General features: G+C 33.7%; 1 protein-coding gene across 7 annotated transcripts in view; it reads left to right on the top strand.

Annotated features, from left to right (window-relative positions):
• LOC127158982 (NACHT, LRR and PYD domains-containing protein 3) overlaps positions 1–16254 on the top strand; it is a 52803-nt gene extending 36549 nt beyond the window's left edge. The window contains exons 1-11 of one of the 7 annotated variants that reach the window (XM_051101930.1): positions 4263–4434; positions 6742–6821; positions 7161–7277; positions 7381–7497; positions 7610–7726; positions 8164–9915; positions 10350–10523; positions 12479–12652; positions 13028–13201; positions 15049–15222; positions 15959–16254. In XM_051101930.1, coding sequence (XP_050957887.1) covers positions 6772–6821; positions 7161–7277; positions 7381–7497; positions 7610–7726; positions 8164–9915; positions 10350–10523; positions 12479–12652; positions 13028–13201; positions 15049–15222; positions 15959–15965 — 2856 coding nt within the window. In that variant the 5' untranslated portion in view covers positions 4263–4434; positions 6742–6771 and the 3' untranslated portion in view covers positions 15966–16254. Of the gene's footprint in view, positions 1–4262; positions 4435–6741; positions 6822–7160; positions 7278–7380; positions 7536–7609; positions 7727–8160; positions 9916–10349; positions 10524–12478; positions 12653–13027; positions 13202–15048; positions 15223–15958 lie in introns of those variants that run through there. The other 6 variants (XM_051101932.1, XM_051101929.1, XM_051101931.1 and 3 more) reach the window with 6 other exon arrangements.
• Positions 16255–18522: the final 2268 nt, after the last annotated feature.

Below are 18522 nucleotides of genomic sequence, written 5' to 3'. Positions count from 1 at the left end.
CAACACTTTAAATGATATTGTACACTTTTCAAATCATGGTTGCTTTAAACTAATATTTTCAATTTGACCAAATGATGTAATACAGATATCTCTGTATTCTTTAGATTAATATATTTAAATTGTCTGATATTTTCCTCCTCAAAACATATTCTCCTTTCACTGATTCTCTTGATACACATTTGAATCTAAAGCGTTTAATAAACTGCTGTTTGATTTCTTAGTGTCTTTAATCTGATCTATTATAGAAGTGCTGCTGTAGTTTTGTCTCCAGTGCCTGCGTGTAGTTTTGAGCCAAGCTGTTCTGCTGAGCCCCTAAACACACAACCTAAATGGAGAATGAGACGAGATAAACACTTTCACATTAATATGAGACTCTTCATTGACTATTCATGAGAATGTCACTAGAAACTTGAAAATGTTTATGGTCTGTAATCTTGTATGTTATATCTGTATTTATACCATGCACAAATTAAAATGGACTTCTTGTTAATATTTGTTCAGATTGCTCTCTTAGTGCTCTGTAATTAAACATTAAACATTATGCTTTAGTTTGGACAGTTCTGCTTATGATGCACAGTAAATTGTACCTTTTTGTAATGTGGTGAAGGTCTGAAATTGTTCATTTTTTATGTTCGGCAGCGAAGCAGATCTTCATTTGTTTCTACTTTGATCTCTAAAGGACTGAACACACTTTCATGAACCTGTTCCTGTCTGAAACACACGCAAGATGCACAATACTTGGCACAATGGAGGTACACTGTAGATACATATACTGTTGAAGCTTTGCACAGTGTCTACAGGGGATGCACAAAGCAGATTATGCAGTTGCATGCTAAATCATTGAGATAATTGCTTTTTTTATTATTATTATTATTTATTTTTTTTTACTGTTTTTTTAAAAGAAAGAGTGTAATATGTAAAACAATACTGATCATAAATAAGATCATTTTTTTTGAGACATCATAATCAGAGGTGCACTGGGCAGGTTTTGGTTGTTTATCGTCCACACGACTCCCCAAACTTTGTCTCCTTCACTTTCCTGTATGGTGGTGACTCCACCATGCCAAGCGCAGTCAGTTCAGTCGCCCAAAAGACCGAAATTCAGCCTGTAGCTCTGAGAGACAGTACATCCCTTACAAGACAGCCATGCTTTGACATATACCATCATACTGATTAGCATTTATGTGCCATAGTGTGTACTACAATGTATATTCTATCTAAGATACTTTATAGAGTACTGTTGCTAAAAAGGAGTTTGAATTGCATTTCTAAGACTACTAAGGTAAGATATTAATTGTTGCTAGTCTGGAGATATACAGTTGGAGTCTTACTTGACACTTTTAGAGCTGTTAATGACAGTAGTGGACTCCACATTGTAGCAGTCTGTGAAGTAGTACTTAATTAGCAAGTAAAGTGGGAGTCCTTGTGTGAAGACCTGCTCAGGTAAAGACCTGTGAGTTTACCTGCACGAGTCCACCAAGCAAAGACAGACAAGTCAATGCATGTCTTTTTTTTTTTTTTTTTCGTTCTTCCTTAATATTCTCTTGTCTTCTGTAATGCTCTTACCATGTACTATCAGTTTGTCCCTGTTGTTTACTCCATTATCTTCCAGGCCAACTAAGCAATTTTTGCTGTCCTCTGTTCTTCCTACAAACAGCTTGACTTTATTCTTACATGTAAGTGTATCATTGACAGTGATTTTGTTATTCTATTTCATTTCTATGTCCACTTTTTTTTTTCTCCTGTTTTCTGTCACTCTATTTCTATTATCTCCTTTAACTCCATCCTCTGCTCTCTCTCTCCTACACGCTTCTCCTCTGTAGTGTTGACATTAGTGCTTTAAATAATATTATTATTTTTATCTCTTCTCTTCCTGATTTGTTAATGAATCTACTGACAATCTCTTCTTAACTTTAACATCCTTCTCTTAACAATATCTGTCTTTATCACCTCCAGTCCAGGATGTGTAACACCCTTCAGTCTCTGGCTCACAGATTCTCTTTATGACCATCAATCAAGCTCAAAGCTGCTGAGAGGAAAAGACAAAAAAACAAGCTGACCAGAGCAAGTATGAGTCTCTCTTGCTAACTTTTTCCTCTAGTGTTTCTGCTGCCAAGGTCTTACTACCAGAACAAAATCAGCAACACCTCAGACACCTGAAAACTATTCACAACGTTTTCATATCTACTCTGCCCACCTCCTTCACCTTCTCCCACTTCATTTCTGACTGCTGATAATTTTGTCACCTATTTCACTGATAAAGCGTCATCCTACAACCATGTACGATTGCCACATTAGGGTAAAATAATTATACACATATAATCAGTTATTTTAGCTGGGAAAAATTTGTGGAAAAGATGTTTTTTGTTTTTTTTTGTATGAAAGTGTATGGGGTCATTCCACGAAATCTGTGCCTTTCGCATCCCTAAGAAATAATTGAACATAGAACTGATATAACAACAAATAAATTTGCAATTTAGAAACATAACAATACTATGTATTCTTTCAGCAATATTATATCAAAAAAGTAAACTTAATGTTATTTTAAATAATTTTAATTATGCTATTAATTTTAATTATGCTAAAAATGCTAATAAGGGTATGCTAATAAACCAGATGTTTTCTTTTTCTGTAGATGGTGTTTTGTCACAGGACTGAGTGGTGAGTGCTTAATATACCTGGATGACATGGTTCAGGGGTACATTTAATGCGGGGCAAGTTCTAATACGCGTTTTAAAAGTCCAAACATGCTAGTTCATTTAGTAGTAACCATATCACCATTATGTAGGGGAAAATTTGTCCTAAAATTCAAAAACCTTTGGATATGACTGAAAATGAATGTATTCATAGTAAAATTGTTATGTAATTAAACTGAAGAATTTTCATTTTTAAGGCCCTATGCTATTCAGTTGCAGAGATATTGGAATTTCAATATGGCTCCAGGAGTAAATTGTTAAATGTACACATTTCCAGTTGTCAAAAACCAGATGTCAGTTTGAAAAAATATGAGACTTCTTTTCTTTTAAAGAGGAATGTCTGAAGAACAAATGTTAAAATTAGAGATCTATCTCACTTTTTTCTGTCAAACCAACTGCATTGAAAATACCTGAGTGCCACAAATATTATTTTTCAAAAGTTCATGTACCATTTTTCTAGGGTTTAGAATTACCCATTGTTAATTATTTGTTATTAAAAGGTACTATCGGTGTTTCTGCAAAATGTGCCGTTTAGCAGTAGATACTACTTGACCTATGACCATGCTTCATATTTTATAACAATAAAAAAGAAAAAGAAATTGTAATAATTTATCCAGGTGAGCAATCCTTGGAAAAAGAATATTTATGGCACTCAGATGGAACTGAACCATACAGGGCCTTAAAAACAAAGATGTCAAAAGGAAAACTGTTTAAGATCCAATATCTAAAAGGGCAAGATATCTTAAATACTTCTTGGGTTACAGGCATGCAAATTTTGGAGAAAAAACTTGAAAAGTGCTGTTTCCCCATTTTTGAATGGCCACCATTAGGACATAATGCAATCTTCACAAAGATTGCTGAAGTCAACAGATTTTACTAATAAAGCTAACAAGTCATTTTTGCCCCCCTGTAACTTGACTTTGAATCTAAGGTGAAAATTGACATTTTGACCTCCCTCTACAAAATAGTGGATTACTCAGTAAATATTCATCTATGACATTTAATATTTTGCCTTTCAGCACTATAAATGTGATTCTTTCTTCAGAAAAAAATATTAGCAAATTAAAAAATTTAAGCCGGGAACGCATGGTTGAATTGACACGGAATGACCCTATTAATGTACCAAATATGTGTGAACTTAATATGGGAAAATAAAAAATACTCTGAACTCCAAATGAATTTACATAAACTGGGAAAACCAAATAGTGTTCTCCTCCTGCTAAAATAAATCACTGTGTAATGAGAACTATGCCATAAAAATAGGAACTCGGTGTGCTACTGAAATTAAAAGATTTCTGTATTTATTTAACTTGAAATGAGTAAATACTTGAATCTTCAAATCCGAAAGAGTCTTACTTGTGCGTAATTACTATTTATGAAATAAAAAATTGTCAAAGCCTTTAAATGTTTACTGATCAAGACCTGTGAGGTTCCAGTCTCTCACTCATAACCAAACTGTTTATGAACTGAATGGAATGCGCTGGGGTTTTCCTCTTTAAACAGGTTTGGCAACTTTTACCAGAAGTGAAAGAATGTGTATTGTGTTCCTCTTTTTTTTTTTTTTTTTGTGCACCATTTTACACTAGAGCATACGATTGTTAAAATCACAAAAAACGAGCATCAAAATAGTAGTATTTCTAGTTGCCTTTACGGGAATTTATGGGGTGAAGAAACACTTTATTGGAATCTATTAACATGTCAGGAACCTGTGGTAAACTACAGTAATATATTTATGAAGGTGAGTGAGCTGCATTCATGTGACTTCCTCATTAACTTCAATAACTATGAAAGGCTTTCTTGAAGTTAAAAACTTAAACTCAAAGAAACAAATTTCTTAAACTTATATTATTATATGGGTAGTTGGATATATTCATATATTTCATATATTTTAAAAAAACAACATTGTTTAATTAACAATAGGATTATTTAATTATTGATTGGTGAATAATCTGTAGTCATCCCAGACATTTTAACAAGAAAACTTTATTTTTATATACAAATGTTTTTTTTATGTATAACAAATCTGTTATTTTGTCTTGTCGTTTAGATAAATTTGTAATGTTAAATGTCTGGGTGTTTGGCTTCATCTATTTCCCTGTTTGTTTTAACTTGCATTTATGCTTCATATTTGATTTGTGTGTCCATTGTAAAAATCCAAAATTATTTTTAATTAGTCTACTAAAATATAGTAATAAAGTTAATAATTATCTGTAAATTTTTTGTTTGTCTTGTACATTTAAAAATAAATAAATAAATGAAATCAGATCAAGATTGAAGCTGTCAAATGGTTGGAATTCCAAAACAATATATATATATATATATATATATATATATATATATTCATGCATAATTAATATTCATGAGATTAAAAATCTCAAAGCTTTTAACTGTTTGCTGATCAAAACTAGTAATGTAGGGTACAACAGGGCAAAAGGTGTCTTTGATATTATTTTCCTCTAAACCACTAGATGGCACAAAAATGTGGTGTAGCACTTTCTAAAACATTCGCTTTTCCAGGTGCACTTGCAAATTTGTCTGATCCTTGATGCGATCGCAGGCAGCAGCGCAAAGTTGATTCTGTGTGCTTACTTAATCTAATATTTGATGTTTTTTAAAATATTGTAGATTTAAGTAGCAAACGAGAATCACTAAAATGGATGCATATATTTTGAGGCTAATGTCTCTATGATTTTCAGTTCTGTTTAAGATAAATAAAGCAACAGTTTTTAGATAACAAAAGAACATGTAAAAGCATGGTATTTGGGGTAAAAAGCACCCCTGCTGTAGGGGCTAGAAGGCATGATAATTAACATGACATGATAACTGACATGACATGGTTAGATTCAGATGGTAAATATCATTATTTTGGGTGTCCATCTTAGAGATAATTACCATGGTTAGAATGAAACTATCATATTAAAAACATGATATTAATCATATCATATAATAAAATATTTGTTGTTACTACTGCAAATCTACAATAAATTACTGTGGGATCTCTTTCAATGCTTTTTAGAGTCTTTACGTTTTAAAATGATTTTGTTTCTGTGTTTGAAAAGATGTTTTATATTAACAGTTTAATAACAGTATATTTATTGAAAAAAAAAATTATTTATCAAAATAAGCAGAAAATAGTACAATCTTTGCTAAAAGTGATTGTTTTGAATAAGTATTAACTTATACATTAAAAAAAAAAATATTTTAGCTAAAGTATTTGTATCAATACTGTGTGCCGTTTACCCCATGCTGGTGGGCCTTTTACCCCGTGTGTGGGGTAAAAGGTTCCCCTTGCCACTTCATACATTTATGAAATTTTTAAACAAAATAAACGACTTGTATGATTTATTTTCACACAAAATCTGTTGCTTCGTAAATGTTTAATACAAATGTATGTATTTTTCTGCAATAATACACTTTGGGAAAAGTGAAAAGGACATTTTTTTTTTTTTTTTAGGCAGGGGGCTTAAGCCACATTGTACCCTACATTTACTTGAGTACCGTATTTTTTGAGTATCTGTACTTTACTTAGTATTATTTTTTCTAGGAACTTATGGCTTTAACTTAACTACTTTTGAAAGACAAATATCATACTTTTCACTACATTTATATCAAGGGCCTAAAAGTAAAAAGCCATTACTATGTAACAGCTTTGAAATTCAGTGGGTGAATTTTTTTTTTTTTTATTATTATTATTCTCTAAACCGTGACTTTCATTTTTTCAGACAGTCTATCAGTAATCTGTCAGACGCTGTCGAATACAAAGAGTGCTGTTGTAACAACCATCAGTTTAAACTCTGAACATATTTACTTAGTTAATTAAATTTACTGAAGTATAGTATTTTATAAACTCCCCTATAATGAAGCTCATCCCATTTCCTATTTGTTAATTTCATTTTAAGCATTTAATTAGACATTTAAATAAAGTTTCCTCTCTGTTTACAATTTTGTATTTAAAACAGCAAACAAGTTGGAAAAAATATTCAAGTTAGTTAGTATAAAGTTCAAGTAAATTACAAAGTGGATTTAAATATTTCTTGTATTTCAGTGTGAATCAGTGTTTCTGACTGAATGAATCATGGAGAGCAAAGAAACACTGACCAATGAAGATTTTTCTCCAGGATGCAGGTACATCAAACTCTTCATATTACCTGAATGTTTTTAAAATGCATCATATGTCACATAACAGGGTGTCTGCCAATGGCTGATGAGGTGATATTAGTGGGTTTCTCTGTCATATTGTAGGACTGAAATAAAATTAGGACCCTGACTGTCTAAAACATAGTCCATATACACTGCCTTATATTAAAAGATCCATGTGAATAAATAAATGGACAGGCGAGTGACATGATCATTGTGCAATGCCATCACTTAACATTTCTGAAGCTTTAATCCATGTAAAATCAACTATATGAACTGTTATCTCTATTATTTCTGCTCTGTTCTAATGTCTGTAATATATTAAAGTCAATTACAGAGAGAGAAATCAAATTCACCAGAGTCCAGCTGTGTGTCCATGAAGAGTGATGGGTCTATGAAAGAGCCAGTAAAATTTGGGGGAGAACACAAATCAACTGATCCAAAGTAAAAAAAAAAAAAATTCTGTCTACATATATAGGTATTCTATAATGGTGTAATGTCAACTATATGATTTTTTTTTTGTTTCTAATCTGTTTCTCTATTAAAGTCAATTTCAAAATCAGAGATCAAACTCACCAGAGTCCAGCTGTGTGTCCATGAAGAGTGATGGGTCTATGAAAGAGCCAGTAAAATTTGGGGGAGAACACAAATCAACTGATCCGAAGTAAAAAATAAAAATAAAAATTCTGTCTACATATATAGGTATTCTATATAGGTATAATGTCAACTATATGATTTTTTTGTTTGTTTGTTTCTAATCTGTATCTCTATTAAAGTCAATTTCAAAATCCGAGATCAAACTTACTAGATCCCAGCTGTGTGTCCATGAAGAGTGATGGGTCTATGAGAGAGCCAGTAAAATCTGGGGGGAAAGACACATCCACTGATTTGAGGTACCAATTTTTTAGACAGACAAAGCAGAACCAACATGCAACAAATAATGCGTACAGGGCAGAATTCTTCAAATATCCATTTATCAAAATACAGAAAAGGGCAATCCAATTCTGGAAGCATTTAAAACGTAGTGACCCCAAATTAAACTATTATAAAGCCCTGCAATATCAGGACTTGGGGCCAGGATCAGGCCTCCTCTTACAGCTAGTCCAGAGCTTCAGTCCTGATGTTTGACTAACATCTACTGACCCTCATCACACTGATAATCTGGAATGATGATATTCAAAAAAACACAACTGATGCATGTGTGATATTGCTTAATTATTTGATTGGTTAAGGTTTATTCCCTATCATTTCTACCTCTTTAATTTATGTTCTGTAATCTGATAATATGCAATTTATTTAAATTTTTCATTCTTCAATTGTTCCAAAGCAGATTCAAATCAAATTTGCTGAAGACATTTCAGTGTTTCTATGAAGGAACAACAAAGCAGGGAAACCCAACACTCCTGGATGAGATCTACACAGAGCTCTACATCACAGAGAGTGAAAGTGGAGAGATCAATAATGAGCATGAGGTGAGACAGATTGAGACACAATCCAGGAGAGCAGCAACAGAGGACAAACCAATCAAATGCAATGACATCTTTAGACCTTTACCTGGACAAGACAAAGCCATCAGAACTGTGCTGACAAAGGGAGTCGCTGGCATTGGAAAAACAGTCTCTGTGCAGAAGTTCATTGTGGACTGGGCTGAAGGGAAAGAGAATCAGGACATCCAGCTTATATTTCCACTTCCTTTCAGAGAGCTCAACTTGATGAAGAACAAAACACTCAGTCTTTCAGATCTCCTTCATGTCTTTTTCCCTGAAACCAAAAAAATGGAAGTATCCAGGGATGAATATAAAGTCTTGTTTATCTTTGACGGCCTGGATGAGTGCCATCTGTCTCTAGATTTTCAGAGCGATGCGAGGTTGAGTGATGTAAGTGAATCAGCCTCAGTGGATGTGCTCCTGATGAACCTCATTGTGGGGAATCTGCTTCCCTCTGCTCTCATCTGGATCACCTCCAGACCAGCAGCAGCTGATCTCATTCCCTCTGAGTGTGTCCATCGAGTGACAGAGGTACGAGGCTTCAATGACCAGCAGAAAGAGGAATACTTCAAGAACAGAATCAGTGATCAGAGTCTGGCCAATACAGTCATCACACACCTGAAGTCATCAAGGAGCCTCTACATCATGTGCCACATCCCAGTGTTCTGCTGGATCTCAGCCACTGTTCTAGAGAAGATGTTGAGTGAAGCAAAGAGTGAAGAGATTCCCAAGACTCTCACTCAAATGTACACACACTTCCTGATCATTCAGACCAACATCAAACATGACAAGGACTATGAGAAGAAAGTGAAGGATGAAGACATGATTGTCAAACTGGGGAAACTGGCTTTTCAGCAGCTTGTGAAAGGCAACTTGATCTTCTATGAGGAAGACCTGACAGAGTGTGACATTGATGTGACAGAAGCATCAGTGTACTCAGGATTGTGTACTCAGATCTTCAGAGAGGAGTTTGGCTTGTATCAGGGGAAAGTCTTCTGCTTTGTTCATCTGAGCATCCAAGAACATCTCGCAGCTCTGTATGCACATTTGTCCTTTACAAAAAACTGCATAAATGTGTTTTACCAAAACAAACAAAAGAAATTAATCCAAAAGAAATCTGTTTTATCTGAGCTGCATCAGAGAGCTGTGAAAAAGGCCTTTAAGAGTAAGAATGGACATCTGGATCTTTTCCTGCGTTTTCTTCTGGGTCTCTCGTTGGACTCTAATCAAACTCTCTTACAAAAACTACTGACACAGACAGGAAGCTGCTCTTACAACAAAGAGAAAACAGTTCAGTACATCAAACAGAAGATCAGGGAGAATAAATCTCCAGAGAGATCCATTAATCTGTTTCACTGTCTGAATGAACTGGGTGATGATTCACTGATGCAGGAGATCCAAGATTATCTGAAATCTGGACAAATAGGAGAAACCAAACTCTCCTCTTCACGGTGGTCAGCTCTGGTTTATGTGTTGCTGACATCAGAGCAGAAGATGGATGTTTTTGATCTAAACCATTTTATTGCAGCACAAAAATCACCAGATGAAGTTCTTCAGAAGCTGCTGCCTGTGGTTAAAGAATCCAGATCAGTTCAGTAAGTCACACTGACAACAATCACTACACTGCTAAAACATGATCATAATTTTTTTATACATATTTTTAGCATGTGTTTTCTTACCAAAGCAACAAAAGGGGGTACATTTTCACTGTCAGTGAGCAGGAGAGTGTGTGAGACTTACTTAAGGAGCTGAGGAGGTTTTTATGTGTCTGTGAGAGCTGAAGGTTGTAGAGATGAGTGTGTGAGGCATGATGTGGGATTAAATGTGACAGAGATCAAAACTGACAGCAAACAGCAAGTGTCTTTAACTGTCTTTTTCTATATATTGCTGCTGTATAATTAGGACTCTTTGTCCTGTAATGATGTTTATGTGAACATTTAATCCCTCAACAAATCAGATTTGTAGTTTATACATTTTATTCTATAATTGCAGCTGGTATCATTTCACCATGCATCTTTAATCTCTACAGGTTGGGTAAGTGTGGAGTCACAGATGAAGGTTGTGCTGCTCTGGCTTCAGCTCTGAGATCAAACCCCTCAGACCTGAGAGAACTGAATCTGTCTCAAAATAAACTAGGAACATCAGGGGTGAAACTGCTCTCTGCTGGACTTAAGGATCCTCATTGTAAACTGGACATACTGTGGTAAGTCTGTATAAATGTCAACAATGTCATTTTTCTTCATATGGTCAATAATAAACAAAATAAACAAAAACTAAAAAAGACAAAAATGTCCTGATAGATAATTTTGTTGTTTAATATTTTGGATTCTTTACAAAGTTTTTGACTTTATAGTTTATACTTAAAATCTTTGAGTTTATACTTAATAAAACTTAAAAAACAAAACAAAAAAAATCCATCCTCCATCAGGATCCTATTTTCCACATAAGAACATAATTAGACGCAAAATATTTGAGCTGGAATGTTTTAGCACAAAATGCAATGCTTCTGCAAAGTAAAAATGTTCCTAGATTTGCACCAAGATGAATGAACAAGTTCAAACAGGATGACAGTTTAAGGGATAATGTACTGTACAGTCATACAGTAGGTTTGATTTTGACATTGGTGGTGACAGCTGAGGAGGTTTCCCCAGTTCAGTTTCCCCAACATTTTTGCATATGACTTTTGATAGCTTTTTTTGGTCATTTAAAGTGTTTTATTTTTAGATATGGTAGCAAACATACTCATAACTCAAAGAGATACTTTTTTTATGTAAGTGTGGTTAACAGTGCAGATTTGCTATATACAACATTAGGAAGATCAGGCCCTTTCTTTTGGAACTCCTTGTTCAAGCTCTTGTTTTGTCCAGGCTGGACTATTGCAGTACTCTCTTGGAAGGTCTTCCAGCCAGTTCATCAAATCTCTACAACTAATCCAGAATGCAGCAGCAAGACTAGTCTTTAACACGCTAAATGAATCCAAATAAAATGTCTATCCATAATATGAAATAAAAAATCTTCTTTACTGTTCTAGAAAAATAGCTGAAAAATAGCTGTTTCACAAAGTGTACCAAAGTACTTTCAGTACAATAAATACAACATATCACAAACAGAAGTCATAACCTATTAAAACATAATTGTGCAAACAGATATTTTTCTTCATTAGAACAGTAAAGAAGATTTTTAGCTGAAATTGTGGTCCTTAGTCATTTAAGAGAGATTTGCCATTTCTGATAAATATGCATAGAGCAAGACAGAGTAATGAAAAGTGATGAAACAGTCAATAAATATATGCCCGTCAGATTTATCAAAGATGCATTTGAAGGAGGGAGAAAGATGACATCAGGTACAGCATTTTACATTGTAGTATGTCATGTGGGCTTGTAACTAGAGGCCTTACCATGGTAGAAACTGGCATATTACTGTCACCCTAAACTGCAGGATTACACCCAGTCATATGGTACATTGACAACATTTCCTATATTGGCAGCAAACTGTTCTACACAACACCTTATGGTTGTGTCATAGTTTCCTCACACCTTTTGACAGCTTTTGGACAGCTAGTATTACAAGTTCTAAGGATTTTATGTCATTCATGTAAGTTAGGTAATGTTAATTTTTTTTTTTACTCAGCGCTGTTTCATGGAATCTTGGCTTTGTTCTGTTGATCAATTTATCACCTCTATATAGATGACACTGACAAGGAGTTCAACACTTGTTTTATTGAACATTTGAAGGCAAATATCATAAATTGGACAGAGCCGATTACAGAGTGTGTCTCATCTATTCATATTTATGTTTCTTTGTTTGTAATTTCTCTTTATGAAAATATATAATCTTGACTAATGTGTCACAAGCTCTATCTAACCAGGATTCTAGTATATACATACACTTAAACCTAGAAACAAATTTGCAGTAATGTGGTTTCAATGTTATCCATCAGAGCCAATCATGTCAAAATAAGTCTAAATAAAATAAAATGTAACAATTTATTATTAGTCAGGTAAACATGTATCATGCCAATTACATAATTAGTCAATTCAGTCATAATCAATGGCATGTGTGTGTGCACTTCAATGAAGGCATTGTATTAATATAGAATACTTATCTGAGCTGTAGATCCTGAACTGAGAGACTGAAGAGTGTCATTGTTCTCTACAGGTTGATTGATTGTGATGTCACAGATGAAGGTTGTGCTGCTCTGGCTTCAGCTCTGAGATCAAACCCCTCACACCTGAGAGAACTGAATCTGTCTAAAAATATGCTAGGAGTGTCAGGAGTGGAGCTGCTCTCCAATGGACTGAAGGATCCTCACTGTAAACTGGAAAAACTGGGGTAAGATGCATGAATGTTTCAACATTTACTCTTTAAATTTTCTTCTATGAATAGTGGACAAAATTGAAAGAAAAACTAATCAAACCCCCAAAAAGTGTCCTGTCATATGTTTAATAATCATGAAATAATTCAATACAAATATGATACAACTGCTTTATATGATACAGATGTTTTTAATATTTTGTGGTACTCACATTAAAAAAAATAAATAAATCTGACTTTTTATGACACTGAAATGAACCCCCTTAAGCAGCATGTAGAAGAGAGACCTGTAAATTGTGTTGTGGATACAAGCTCTCTGATAGTGAAGTTCCTGCTTATCTGAGCTGTATTGTCCTGGACTGAGAGACTGAAGAGTGTCATTGTTCTCTACAGGTTGTGGGCTTGTGGTGTCACAGATGAAGGTTGTGCTGCTCTGGCTTCAGCACTGAAATCAAACCCCTCACACCTGAGAGATCTGGATCTGTCTTGGAATAAACTACGAGACTCAGGAGTGAATCTGCTCTCTGATCTACTGAAGTATCCTAATTGTAAAGTGAAAACACTGGGGTAAGATTGAGTGAATGTCTCAATATCCTCATCCATTTTGCTTCTATGGTCAGTATGAATAAAATTAAAATCTTGTCTTTTCACATAATTGAAGAGGATGTTGCTTTAATATCCATTACATTCTTTCCAAAGTATATGATGTAATTTTACAATGTATATGATGGTATAAGTTAAGTGGATGATGTAAAGTAGTGTTTGCTGCTTTATATCATACAAATGTGTTGAGGATTTATGCATAAGTTATGGATTTATGTATAAGTAAGCTGATAAAACAAACAAACAAATAACATTTCAACATTAATCTGTTGCGTTTTATTTGAATGCTGAATAAAACAAAACCTTTTTTAAAACGTATTTGTTATTTAGCCCCATAGGAACATAAAGAAAGTTATTAACATTAATAAATAAATCTCCATGAATTGCAGATGTATTATTTATTTCATATGGTCAGTGAATCAAAGATGAATAATTATTATGTATTAGTATTTAATATTTAAAATACTTATATTTCTATAATATTTATTGTATTTAGTATTTAAAAAAATAAAGGGAGGTTATATATAGTTTTTTAATTCTGTTGGGCAAATTATTTAACCATTTATTTATTAATCTTACTGTCAATAGATCTCATTCAATGGAATGATATGGGGATACTACAATAATTGTACAGTATCTATTTGATATATCTATTTAAATAATTGTACTTATATGTGGCCACTTAAGTGCAATATTTTATTATTATTTAGATGCTGCTAATCACCATGTGTATTTATTAATTATTTGTATGCTGCTGTTAATTATTTTTAGTGTTATATTCTTAATGCATGTTGGAGCATTTTTTTAATTATATTTCATGTTATTATAGTTTTAATACTGATTTTGTGCAGGAGATCATGTTTTAGTTTAGTGTAGTTTTCTTTATGAGCCAGTGAAACAGTTGAATGACAACAAAGCTACCTACCTTAAAGTTAAAGCAAACTGTGCTCACAGCTAAAGTTTAGTGGCTAAACTGTGAACACTTCACAAAACAATAATGATGGATATATTAGCAGAGTGCTAACATGTCTAACTGATGAAAACAGGTCACATTTTCTTGTGCATATGATAGCCTGTTTTCCCAAACTATTAACTGTACAGTACATTGCACTTTTATGTTAATTAATGTTTCCTCCTTAATTCCATTATATTTATTATTTATTCTGATAATTTTTCTTATATTTTTAAAATAAAAAACAATTAAAATATACAATTATACTCAAAGTTTCCACCTTTCCAAAACAACCTTTAAATGTTTCCAAGCCATGTTTGACATAAAAAATATTGGTAACCCTTTAGAATACAGTTCCATCATTAGTGAATAACTACACATGAACAAATGACTAATTAACATTCTAGTAACTACTACTGACTAACAAGAAATTCTGATTAATGAATCAGTAAGTAATAGAGCTCAGTTGAAAGTGGTAGTTCACTATTAGCTAATCAGTAACTACTATTTTTTTCATATCTCCCAAAGAAATACCATAGAACTACTATATACAGGTTCATAATTAATGTGAATGATGCAAAATGTATAATGAATTATAAAGTAAAGATCAAGGTAACTCACTAGTAATGACTCAGGTAATACCAAATACTTCAGAAGGAATTACTTTTTTTTTGGATCCGTATTCTAAATTGAAGATCATGATAACTCCTTAGTAATGACTAAAATTATTGTCTCAAGCTGTTGAGGTATATGTAAAGCTGACCTGTTAATAGTGTTGTGGATTTAGTCTTTCTTTCTGATTGTAAAGTTCCTGCTTATCTGAGCTGTAGATTCTGAAGAGTGTCATTGTTCTCTACAGGTTGAGTGGTTGTGGAGTCACAGATGAAGGTTGTGCTGTTCTGGCTTCAGCTCTGAGATCAAACCCCTCACACCTGAGAGAACTGGATCTGTCTAGAAATGGACTAAGTGTCTCAAATGTGAAGCTGCTATCTCGACTGAAGGATGATCCACATTTTAAACTGGAGATACTTAAGTGAGTTGTGATGATTAAAAATGTTTGAATTTTAATTGAAAGTTTTTTCTTAGTTTACTTTCTTGGTAATAGTTACTTATGCAAGTTTAATAGGACTTTGATTCTGTTTACAAGTAAGAATGTAAGACTCAGTCCCTGAAGGGAACTCCCACACTCCCACCTTTAGTTTTCAAGTAATCCTGAAGACCTTGATTAACTGGTTCAGGTGTCTTTAATTAGAGTTGGAGTGAAACTCTGCAAGACTGTGGCCCTTCAGGAGTTTGACATCCCTGTTTGACAGTAATAAGTTGGGTTTTTTTTTGTTTTTGTTTTTCTCAAAACAATACAATACAATCCAATTGTATCATTGACATTTACATCTCTCATGCATTAGTACCACTCTGACAAAAATGAGCATGTGCATGTATATGTGTTGTTCACACAACTCATGACATTATGAAGTTTTCCCTCTGCTCCAAATGGCTAAACTTGAATAATCAGAATAATGATAATTGCATGTAAACGGGAGTTTGTTTGTGTCATGTAAACATCATACTGCAATTTAAGTCCTCACTCTGATTACTGTAAATAATCACATTATTGGTGCAAAATTTGAATGGTTGAGAGATTTAAAAAAAAAAAAAATGTAAATCACAGGGTTCATTACCTCTAACTAATAGTGCAAATAGTTTGTTTTATTTGTTCCAAAGTTGTTTAAGCCATTTGTAATGTAGTAATGTGTGTGTTTTACTTTCAGGTTTTAGATGTTAGTCTGACCTTCTCTGGATCAGCTGATGGTGAATACAGATCCACTACAGACAGACATCACATTCAAAAGGCATAAACCCACAGTGATAATCACACATGCATTTGTTTCAGTAACTTTACAGAATGATCCAATCATTTATCCACAGTTAGAAAATGAAACCCTTTGTTTCTTCTGACATTTGTACTGGTGCCAAATTTTGCATAATAATATTGCCAGTTGTTTGTGACAATATTTGTGACAATCTTCTTTTCAGTTCTCATTAAAAAATAAATGCCTTTTAGTGATTTATTGACTTAGTTGGGTTTTACAAACTGTAGTTTTTATAATCTGTTTTATCTTAAATAAATTGTAAAGGTATTTCAGTTTTGATGTGTCATAATTAAGCAAAGGCTGTAATACAGACATCTACCATATTATTCCCCTCCACCCTCAAAACGCCTTCTGCTTACACTGATCCTTCTCATACATTTTTAAATCTAAAGTAGCATTTAATAACAAACTGCTGTTTCTTGCAGGCAATTTTTGGATGTCTGTAATCTGATCCAATATGAAAGTGCTGCTGTAGTTGTTTGTCTCCAGTGCCAGAAGCTTATATGTAGTTTTGAGACAAGCCATTCTGTTGAGCACTTAAACACAACCTAGATGGAGATTTTTCTGCTTTTCCGAGTACCATTACAAACATGTTGCTGAAACCCTGAGAGAGCACAATCCGTGATATCAGTGCATCAGGTTTGTTTTGCAATTGCAGATGGACACAGTCAGCTATTCTCGAAGCAGCTTTAAATGCATCCCCAGCTAGAATTTTTTGGTTCAAAAAATGTTCTGATAACATTACGAGGCAGTGTTCTTGTAATGTTTTCAGTGGGTAGTTTTTGTTGTTGTTGTTCACAGAATGTTCTTTTAAAAGGCAAGATGACATTCTTTAAAAACATTCTAAAAATGTATAGTGATAACATTGTTAGAAAATTATTCCCTAATGTTCTTTCGAAGTTTTCAGCGGGTAGTTTTATTTTCATTCTCAGAATGTTCTTTTTAAAAACAGGATAACATTTTCTAATAGCATTTAAAAATGTTTAGTGATAACGTTTTTCCTTAACATTCTATTACATTTTTTCATGGGAAGTTTATTTTTTGTTCTTACAATTTTCTACTGATTGTTAAGATATCATCTAAAAACATTATAAAAATATTTTGTGATGATATAAAACTTTATATATTTTTATATAAAAAGGTCTCTGTCACTCTCTCTTTATGTTCATCTCTGACTCCTCTCATCTCCTTTTTATTCCAGCCTCTACTGTCTGCTTTACATGTTTCTCCTCTGTGGTGTCAGACTCACCTTGCCTTCCTTCCACTAATCACTTCTCTTCCTGATATTAATGAAGCCACTGACACTCTCTGCTTCATTTAAACATTCTTCTCATGACAATACTGGTCCTTTCCTCTCCAGTCCAGCATGTCACACACTCCAGTCAGGATCACAGATGCTTTTGCTTCTGGAAAATTACCTGTTTTTGGACCTGTTTCCTAAATATTGTTATCTTCACCAATGAAATCACTTGTTCATGGATACTCAAAAAGGGATGTTTTTGATGCCTTTAATCATTTTCTCCATTATTAGGCTATTTGTTTAAGGATTACCTCTTGCTTGTGATCTGGACATTTAGTTTGAAGGATTTTGCTAATATACCTTGAATGTTATCCTGCTTATACATGTCTCTGTTTTTATGGGAGAAGCATTTATTTATTTATTTGCATTTTGCACAGTAAGTTATCTGGACTCGGAGGTAGTTATTGGTTTACTTGATGTTAGCAAGCTTGTTACAGCCTGTTCCAAGCAGACTCATGGTAACCCCACTTTTAAAAACTACAGTTGAAAACTACGGAACAATCTTTCTCATTTCTGGCAAAAACCCTTAAAAGAGTTGTTCAATCACCCCTCTGCTTTTCTCTCACATGACTTACTTGAAAACAACCAGTCTGGTTTCAAAAGCAGGCACTACTAAGAGATGTCCTGCTTTCTGTTGCTCGCAAGATTAAACTCAAAATCATCCATCCTCAACCTATTGGACTGCTGTCTTTGACACTGTAAACCACCAGATCCTCCTGTCCACTCTTTCTGACTTGGCATCACATGTACAGTACTTTAATGGCTTCAATCTCTCCTTACAAACAGACTGTTAAAGGCAACTCAGTCTCAGTAACACAGCAGTCTTGTCTTCAGTCAAGAGTGGACTCACGTCATACCCCTCCTGATCTCACGTCAGAATCAAAATTCAAAGGGCTTTGACTGAAAAGAATGAAAAGGCTTTAATACTGACTTTCAGGACTACAGCTGGAACCACACCTTCCTACCTTAATATGGAGTGTATTAAGAGTGCAGTTACAGCAGCAAGTGTTTTCTCAAAACATTCCTTTACTTTAAAGAGTTTTTAATTTTAACTTCAGCCCATAGCAATTGGTTCCAAAAGGACTCCAGATTTTCCATCACATTCTTAAATCCCTAAAACAACAGTGTAATCGGAAGTCTGTGTGATATTAAATTTATTTCT

The sequence above is a fragment of the Labeo rohita genome, unplaced genomic scaffold, assembly GCF_022985175.1.
Source record: "Labeo rohita strain BAU-BD-2019 unplaced genomic scaffold, IGBB_LRoh.1.0 scaffold_183, whole genome shotgun sequence".
NCBI classification, from domain to species: domain Eukaryota; kingdom Metazoa; phylum Chordata; class Actinopteri; order Cypriniformes; family Cyprinidae; genus Labeo; species Labeo rohita.
Note: the sequence above shows the minus strand (reverse complement) of the source record. Positions and strands in the feature narration are given on the sequence as shown.